General features: G+C 40.0%; 1 protein-coding gene across 1 annotated transcript; it reads left to right on the top strand.

Annotated features, from left to right (window-relative positions):
* Window positions 1-3,728: 3,728 nt before the first annotated feature.
* On the top strand, window positions 3,729-9,241 carry 42sp43 (P43 5S RNA-binding protein). The gene is made up of 9 exons (XM_034298392.2): window positions 3,729-3,972; window positions 4,251-4,348; window positions 4,421-4,517; window positions 5,197-5,285; window positions 5,397-5,470; window positions 5,559-5,639; window positions 6,915-7,144; window positions 7,278-7,331; window positions 8,575-9,241. The coding sequence occupies exons 1-9, from the start codon at window positions 3,835-3,837 to the stop codon at window positions 8,815-8,817; spliced, it is 1,104 nt and encodes a 367-aa protein (XP_034154283.2). The 5' UTR covers window positions 3,729-3,834; the 3' UTR covers window positions 8,818-9,241.

Below are 9,241 nucleotides of genomic sequence, written 5' to 3'. Positions count from 1 at the left end.
ATGATTCAGTTTTTACATGTGATTCTTTAGATATGATTCATTTATTTTCAGATGTAACAATGACAGGTAATCACAGGTAATCACAGGTAATGTCAGGTTGATTGTGAGTTGATTGTGAATGTGATGTTGCGTTTATACAACAGTTCTATAAATAAAGTCATATTGAGGAACAATACAGCAAAATGATCTTTATTTTTACTCTGACAGTGAAAATAGCTCCTAAAGAATCCACAGCTGGATAAAGCGTTGCGTGTTGCCATGGTAACGAACAGACGACTGACAGCCTGTAGTACGTGTAGTAACGGTTTCAGTGTAATGATCTAGAGCTAGAATTGTAATGTTACGCAGTGAGGACAGACGAGGCGAGTGATACACACAGTGACACGCCCCAGTGCCGTTCTACTGAATATCAAATTAGTCCGATTAGTGAACCGGAACTAACTGTCACATAAAGAAAAATAAATTCTGTACTTTCTGAGACAGGAGCAAAGACGTGTTTCAGAAAGCTGAAAGAGCTTGGCTTTGTACAGAAAGTCTCATATTGCCGCTTTAAATTCTTTTTACAAGCCTAAATGTGGAACTGTGACCAGGCTGAAACTCACAGGGCCATTCTGGAGCACTGGGTTTCAGGAGGTCAGGGGTGTGTGTGTGTGTGTGTGTGTGTGTGTGTGTGTGTGAGTGTGTGTGTGTGTAGGGAGTGTATTGATAGCTGATGGATCAGTGCTGGATTTTCTATTGTTTTCTAGCCGTGGTGTTTCTCAGTGTCGTTAGCGAGCGCCCCGCCCAGGATCACTCCACACAGCTGATACTGAAATAAAGTCACATTTTTATTCACATGTGCTTCAGAAACTCAACAAAACACACACACACACACACACACACACACATATATATATAGTACTGTGCAAAAGTCTTGGCACCCTATTGTTTTTACTACAAACTTTGTTATAGATGTTTATTTTCTGACTTCTACATTATTGATTCAGTACAAAAACAGTTCAGATTCCAAACATTAGTTTTCCAGCACAAAATGAAACGTTACAGAAAAATGTTTGTATGTCAGTAAAGAAAGCAGCAGATTCCATAAGAGACACTTTTCAGATAAAAACATAATGAAGGCTGCTGGGTTTCGCTGCAGAAATAAGAAGCGAGTCGACAGTCAAAGTCTCCAGAAGAACTGTGGCTGCTTCTGCAAGATGCTCAGTAACACTTCCAGCTCATTTCCTTATAAAACTGCACACACTGCACCTCAGATACTGCTTTATTTATTTAAAGTGAAGGATCGTCACATTAAATACTGACTTTGTTTCATTTATTACTGTTTACTGCTCTTTATAGGATTTTTTAAAAATGTAGAAACATTTAGTTTCATTATTTTTTTAGGCATCTCTACTCTACAGCATTTCTATATATATATATATATATATATATATAAAAAACTATGAATATAATTAATCTTATAACTAAGATTAACTCTGATTTAGACTGAGTTTAATCCTGGATTAAGGTGTACTCTATAATACTGAGCTATTTCTTCTTTAAACTTTGTATACATGTAGATTGGACGTGTTTGTTGTTGTTGTTATTATTATTATTATTATTATTATTATTATTACACTTTGGTTCTAACGCTGCAGTCTGGACTCAGAAACTCAGAAAGTTCCAGGTTGATTTTCTCGAGTTCTGATCTAAACACGTTCAGGTGCTTCTTCTTGGAAAGACACACACACGTCATTTGTATGTCTCGTGTCCGACTTTGATAAACATATAAGAAGATCTCCATGAATTATTACTGCATGATTAGTGATGAGAAACCGTGTGTAAGGAGGGGAACGAATCTCTGCTCGTAAACATTATCCGTTTTCGCTTCAGTAAAAATGAGCTGAAATCAGTGGAATTTAAACAAAGAGAGTTTTTAAACATGTTTACACAAAATAAAACCTACATATCAACTAAAATCAGGTAGAAAATAACGCAAAGGGGAATCTGTTTAGCATTGACTGTGTGTGTGTGTGTGTGTGTGTGTGTGAGAGAGAGAGCGAGCCACCATTTTGTTGTTTATCAGAGAATTAAAGGAAGATGGATTCTGATTTGATGATAAAGCTGATAGCTACGATGATTTGATGATAAAGCTGATAGCTACGGCTAACGTTAATGTTTATTTAGCTAGCATTCATGATTCGTGAGCAGTGTACGCTAACTTTCCTCGTTCTTTAAACCCAAAAATGTGGCTTATCTTTATCTTTAGCGTACGTTAGCTTGCTAAACTGATTCATACGTAGTATCTCTATAACGATCTGATGATACAGGATGTGACACAGGCCGTGTGTGTGTGTGTGTGTGTGTGTGTGTGTGTGTGTGTGTGTGTGTGTGTGTGTGTGTGTGGTTTCTGATGTAGTGATGTTTATAAGAGCTCAGTGTAATGACCTTTAGTGACCCCGATCATGACCTTATGACCCCTTTCACATAATGAAACCTAAAAGTGCTAAATGGAGGCTCGTCTCTCTGAAGATCTCAGAACAAAACCTTTCTTTAATCAAACAAAACATTATAAAATCAAATTCTACACTTTAAGACCAACTCCAGTGTTTATTAGAATAAACACATTACAATCCATAATCTGTAAACAGCGCTAATAAACATCAGCACGACGTACTGAGCGTTCAGCATCGAAACATAGCGCTTTTAAGAGATAAATACTTATTTATTTTTTATTTTAAAAAGCTGTAACTTTAACGTTTCCATCTTCAGGATCGAGGAGTTCACGCCTTACGGTTTCTCACCAACATGATGTCTTTTACTGAACCGCAAAAAATATTATAAAATAAAATGACATTTTATTATCGTTCCAACACAACAATAATATCTACAGATCTACACAAATTACTCCACTTTCCAGCAACTAAACACCGTCTTCAGGGTTTTTTCTTTTCTTTTTTGAGTGTTTTTTTTACTTTCAGTGGATGTTTGAGTTGTTTTTTGAGTTTTATTTGTTTAACTGTAAGTTTGTTGTAGTTGTTTGTTATTTAAGCTGTTTGAGTTTTAAGGTTTTTTTGTGTTATTAAGGATTTTTTTCTTTTCATTTGCTTTTGTTTTGTTTGTTTAGTTTAGTGGGTTTTTTTTACTGTAATTGGACTTTTTTAAAGTTTTGACAGTTTTTCTTTTTAAATTTTAAGGTGTTTTTGAGTTGTTTTTTTCTCTTTAAGGGTTTTTGTTGTTGTTTTAGAGATATGTTTGAGGTTTTTAGTGATTCTCTTTGAGGTTTAGATTTTGTGTGTTTTTGTTTAGTGTTTCAGTCTTATTAAGGTTTTTTTAAAGTTGTTTTTAGATTTTTTAAATTTGTTTCAGAAATGGTGTTCACTTTTGGAGTTTGTTTTTCTGAAAGTTAAATCCAGCTCAGTTTCAGAATAAATCATCCCACCGGAAGTGACCTGTAAGTCGTGTTTAATGAAACATTGCACTGAGTGTCATCTTCCTCATCAGCACACTGCAGCTCATTAGACTGAACTTTTACTCAGTTTAGTTTAAACTTTTATATTAATCGCGAGATTTATATTATTTTATTTATTTAAACATTGTAACCACGTCGCATTTATCAGTTCATCTCTCTCTCTCTCTCTCTCTCTCTCAGGTGCTCCATCATGACATCATCAGCGCTCTAACAGCTCTCAGGTGAGGCTCGTTATAAAGCTCGCTAATAAAAGCGCGTGCACACCGAACCCACGCGTGCGCGCGCGCGCTACAGGGTCATTATTATCACCACCACCTCCTCCACACGAGCGCAGGATCAGAGAGAGAGAGATAAACACACACACACACACACACACACACGCGATGAGTGAGCAGCAGAAGTCGGTGAAAGCGGACGCGGTGCCGCGGCTGCAGCTCTTTAACTGCGTGCACGCGGACTGCGGAGCGACGTTCACGCGCCGGTGGCGTCTCGAGGAGCACGAGACCGCGCACACTGGAGCGGTGAGTTCTGAAAGCGTGTGCTGGAGCGCGTTCACGACAACACCGGCGTCCTGCTCCGGTAGGAAGAACGTTAACGATGTCGCGTGGAGGGGAAAAAAAAAAAAAAAAAAAAAAGCTTTCCGACCGGATCCGCACGCCGGTGTTACCGTGCACGCGCTTCAAAAAGTGTCTTAGGATGCATCAAGTACATTGTTTATTGTGTATACTGCTCTGTGTGTGTGTGTGTGTGTGTGTGTGTGTGTGTGTGTGTGTGTGTGTGTGTGTGTTTCGCCCTCTAGCGGCCACACAAATGCCCCGCGGAAGGATGCGCGCGCAGCTTCTCGCGCAGGTCGCACCTGAGCAGGCACGCGCTCAAACACAAAGGCCAAAGCTTCAGGTAAAACGCGGTACATTAGCCGCACTGATGCTAACGTGGCTAACGGGTCGTTTAGCATGGCTTGTGTTGCAGGTGCACTGCGGCGAGCTGCAGTAAAGTCTTCTCCAGCAGGGACAAGCTGAGGAGACATGTCCGCTACGCGCACGCGGACAAGGAGCGCTTCTTCACGGTAGGGCTGCGCCGATACATCACGGTCCCGGTACCGCGATACGCTTTTCTGAGAGGTCGCCGATATCATGGTGTTATTTTAATCAAAAAGTTAATGTTGAATTCCTGAGTGAGCAGGCGGCTGATGTGATGCTCAAATGTGCATTTATTTAAAATGTTACTTTCATTTATTTAATTTTTCTCCTGTTCAGTGTTAAATACGTGTTTTTAGACATCTTGTTTTCTGATCCTGATACTGAAACCTCGAGTATTAGCTCATACTGAGACCCACCTGAGGTTTTTTTTTTTTCCTTAAACCACTAAATTATTTTTTTTTTTTTAAAAAAAACTAAAATACTTAAAAATAAATAAATGAATACATAAATAAAACTTTCACGCATCATGCTTGCACTGTGAATATAATAATGTAGACAATTAAATTATAATAAATAAAATCAATCCTCACCAAAAAAAAATCACATCTATTTATATGTAAACATTTCCAGTATTAAATCTAAAAAGTGATTTCTGTGGATATTTAAATCTAAATTTTTTTGTTAAGCTCCAAAAGCAGCAGTGCTGTGAGTGTGTTGTCATGGTGATTATTGTAGAAATGCCTCTGAGGATTGTGAGGATTGTAAATTCAGTGTTTTGTTTTCTATATCGCTTCACGCTTGTGTGTGTGTGTGTGTTTCCCACAGTGCACGTTTCCCGGCTGTGTGATGACGTTCCGGAAGCGGCGCTTGCTGAAGCTTCACCAGGCAACTCACGGCGTCTTCCCGGGTTTCAGGTGAGTGCTGTGACATCGCTGTGACATCGCTGTGACATCGCTGTGACATCGCTGTGACATCGCCGCACACACTCTGTGCAGGAGCTTTAATAACGTCTCGTCTCCACTCAGGTGCTCGAAGGCCGGCTGCAGCCTGACGTTCAGCACACGCGTCGCCCGAAAAGCTCACGAGAAAACACACACAGGTGAGAGTTTAATCTAACGGAGTCCAGGAAGTGAAGGTGCTAATTTGGGACGCGCCCTCACGCCTCTGTCTCCGCCTCTGTGCTGCAGGTTATCGCTGTCCTCACTCGCAGTGTCCGGTTGTGGAACACACGTGGGGTAAACTACAGAAACACGCAGCTAAACACCCAGGTGAGTCCCTGTGAGACACGCCCCTGCCTCAGAGTCTCTCTCCTCTGCCTCGGTATGTGTCTCTGTCTCTCTCGCCACTGCCTCTCTCTCTCTCTCGCCCACCCCTGCCTCTGTGTGTGTGTCTCTCTCTCTCTCTCGCCCCTGCCTCTGTCTCTCTCTCGCCCCTGCCTCTGTCTCTCTCTCGCCCCTGCCTCTGTCTCTCTCTCGCCCCTGCCTCTGTCTCTCTCGCCCCGCCCCCTGCCTCTGTGTATGTCTTTTCTTTTACCTCAAGCTTTAAACTTTTCCTCTACATTTAAACCACTGTGTTTGTCTATAATCACACATCTGTAAAGTCGTAATATTTTGATGTTTTAGCATCACAGATTCAGAGCTAAATAAACTCACATGATGGTGAGAATGATGGTGAGAATCAGACCTGCTGCGTAATAAAATGCAAAACTGGAGCATAAAGTGAAGGAAATGTGACTGACTTCAGTGTAAACACTCGCTTTAATCCAGCCGGAGTTTGAGCTTCAAACTGTACTAGCGCTGAAAGTTGGTTTGTGGGAGGGTTTTGTGGTTTTTTTTTTTTTTAACTTGGTGTTTTGGGGAATTTTTTGTTTAGGGATTTTTCCAGAAGGTTTTTTTGTCCACTTGCCCCCTTTCCAGAGTGTTTTGAATGATTTACCTTTAAGTGTTTTGTTATTTTAGCTGTTTGAAGGTTTTTAAAAATGTTTGAGGGTTTTAGTTGTGAGTTTTGACTTTTTAAGGGCTTTAATATTTGTTTTTCTAGTGTGGTTTTTAATTGTAAGTTTTTGCCCCCTCCCTCCCTCCCAACCCTAGAACAAGTGTTTGAGTTTTTTCCCTTTAAGTTTTTTGTTTTTGGATTTTTTAGCTTTTTGTTTCAAGTTTAATTTATTTATATAGCACCATTTACAACAGCAGCAGCTGACCAATGTGCTTTACAGCATAAAATGGTTTTGGTTTTGTTAGTGTGTTAATTTTTTTTTTTGTTTTAGTGGATTTTAGTGTTGCTGAGGTTTATGAAGGTTTAAGGTGTTTCTAGCCTTTAGTTTTTTTCCCTCCCCCTACAGTTTCTTTTGGACGACTGTAGATCAGGAAGTTTACTGTCGCAGGCTGTGTTCTCGATAACGAACACCTCGACACCTCTTGAGTGGTTAGGGATTCTGTAGTAAATGTTCTAGCGGTATATTTAGTAGCTGATGGTTTAACGTGTAGATCTTTCAGCACTCCAGTGTAAATGCACGTGTGACGTGTGTGTGTGTGTGTGTTCAGCCTCGCACTCCTGCTCCACGTGTAAGAAGACGTTTGGGAAACTGGACGCTCTGCGGCGGCACAAGCGCACTCACGCTCCGCAGAAGCCCGTGCTGCTGTGTCCGAGCGACGGCTGCCAGGCCTACTTCTCCACCACCTTCAACCTGCAGCACCACATCCGCAAAGTCCACCTGAAGCTGCTGCGCCATCACTGCTCCTTCCCCGGCTGCGAGAAAGCCTTCGCCATGAGGGTACGGAGCGGCTCTCCTGCCGCGCTAACACCTTTCCACGCTAGCTGCTGGTGCATTTAGTGCAGTTTATCATGTTTCTAATAAATCTGAATCTGCGCTGTACTGACTGTGTGTTTGCTCTGCTGTGCGTCAGGAGAGTCTGGTGCGTCACATGCTCCATCACGACCCCGACGCCGCAAAACTCAAGGCAAGTCGCGCTTCAGTTCAATAAATACAAACCTTTAATGTAACTGCTGTATCTTAAGTTTTTGTTTTGAGGTTTTCTTAGCTTTTGATTTTTTTTTTTTTTTAAGGAGTTTGTTTATTTTAGGGTTTTTTTAGTAGTTTTTTTCTCTCCAGTGTGAATTTTTTTTTTATTACCTTTTAAGGGTTTTGTTTTAATGTATGAGATTTTTGAGATTTTTTTTTTTTTTTCCCCTTTTGGTATTTACGATTTCTGAATTTTCTCTTTTTAAAGCTTTTTTTTTTTCCCCTCATTGTTTTAAAGTTCTTTTTTTTTTTTCTTTTGTTTCTTGATGCAATAATACATTTCTGAAAAAGTATCATTTTTGGGAATTTTGAGGATTTGGTGTGGAATCTTTTAACATCTTTAAACCTGATTATATTATTAGAAAACATTCTTTAGCAGAATATGTCCCATTTATTATGAAATTATACACGATCAAAATCAATTCCACAGTTTAATTCTGTTTATCCCTTTGGCATGTTTTACTCTTCATAAAAATAGACTTTTTATATTACAAATTCAGGATTTCAGTATTAATATAAACACTAATAATAATGTGTGATCTATAGTAGTCTCATCTTTGTGTTGTGCTGTTATAATCAGTGATGGTGAGATGAAGCAGAGTCAGCGTTTTCCTCTAACAGCACATCCCTGTGTTTTATTCCTCTTATACCACCACAGCTTACCAACAATTACAATTTTTAATTGATAAAGTATGTTTTTGGTCTTTAATCTCTGTAGTTGCATTTAGTGTTTATGAAACAAGTTCTCGCTTCCATTATAGCAGCTATAAACATCCGTTCCACTGGAGACTCCTTCCATAAATGTTGCATAAATGTCTCATTCCTTTAAGAAAACATCAATTATTTTATTCTGTTGCTCAGTGGAGCGTCTGCTGTACACGTCCCTGTGAATGAGCTGTTACCATAGAAACGATAACGTATTAGAACGAGAGCGTTAATATAAACCTGCGCTACTGTCAGAGCTGCTGTTCTAGAGAATCAACACCTTCTGACCAATCAGAGTGCAGAACTCAGCAGCAGCACTGTGTACTTCTCACCTTTCAGTGAGGTTTTGTTCCTGGAGCTGTGAAGTGCAGGTTTAAATCCGTGCTATTGGAAGGTAAAAGCTGAAGGGAGCTGTAGGGTGTGATGGTGGAACTGGGACGCGAGCTGGAGACTAAAGCGCTGGTTTGTTCTTGCAGCGGAGACAGAAGCGGAGCAGTAAGAGCTGGCAGAAGCGTCTGGAGGGTCGAAGCCGGGGCTCTCTGGTGGAAGACGATCTGCGGCGTCTGTTTACTCTGCGCATGCGCTTCTCTCGCCGCACCAAGCTGGAGGCTAACCTGTCGGGATTATTCAACGAGCGCAAAATCCCACGCCACGTCGACCCCGAGGTGAACCTGCGCGACCTCTTCAACATCAAACCCCCTCAAAAGGTCAAAGGTTAAGCTGTGACTACATTCAGATCAACATTTAAGAAGAAAATTAGCTTTTTGTTAATTATTTTTTTTTACATTCAGGACAATGAAGTCCAAAATTCTTTTTTTTTATTGGAATGAAATCAGATTTAAGTTCAAATGGAATAGTGTAATTTTGAAGGAGAATTTTTATTCATGCTTTGAGTTTTTCTAAATGCATAGAGGATGGATTGTGAACGCAAATTTAAAGTAAACACTGCTTTTTGTTTAAAATCACGTGAAAGCACTTGGCTCAGTGGAGAGTTTTTTACTCAGTCTGTAGATTTTATTTATTTTCATGGATAAAATAACCTGAGCTTTAATTTTGGTGCAGGTTTGAGAAAACTAATGTCTAATTTTGAATAATTTTAGTAAATCTCTTGCATGACCAAGTTAATAAATGGATGAAGCTGAA

This window comes from Pangasianodon hypophthalmus, chromosome 23 (genome assembly GCF_027358585.1).
Source record: "Pangasianodon hypophthalmus isolate fPanHyp1 chromosome 23, fPanHyp1.pri, whole genome shotgun sequence".
Classification (NCBI taxonomy): domain Eukaryota; kingdom Metazoa; phylum Chordata; class Actinopteri; order Siluriformes; family Pangasiidae; genus Pangasianodon; species Pangasianodon hypophthalmus.
The sequence above is the reverse complement of the archived record's forward strand: the minus strand, read 5'-3'. Positions and strand labels throughout refer to the sequence as shown.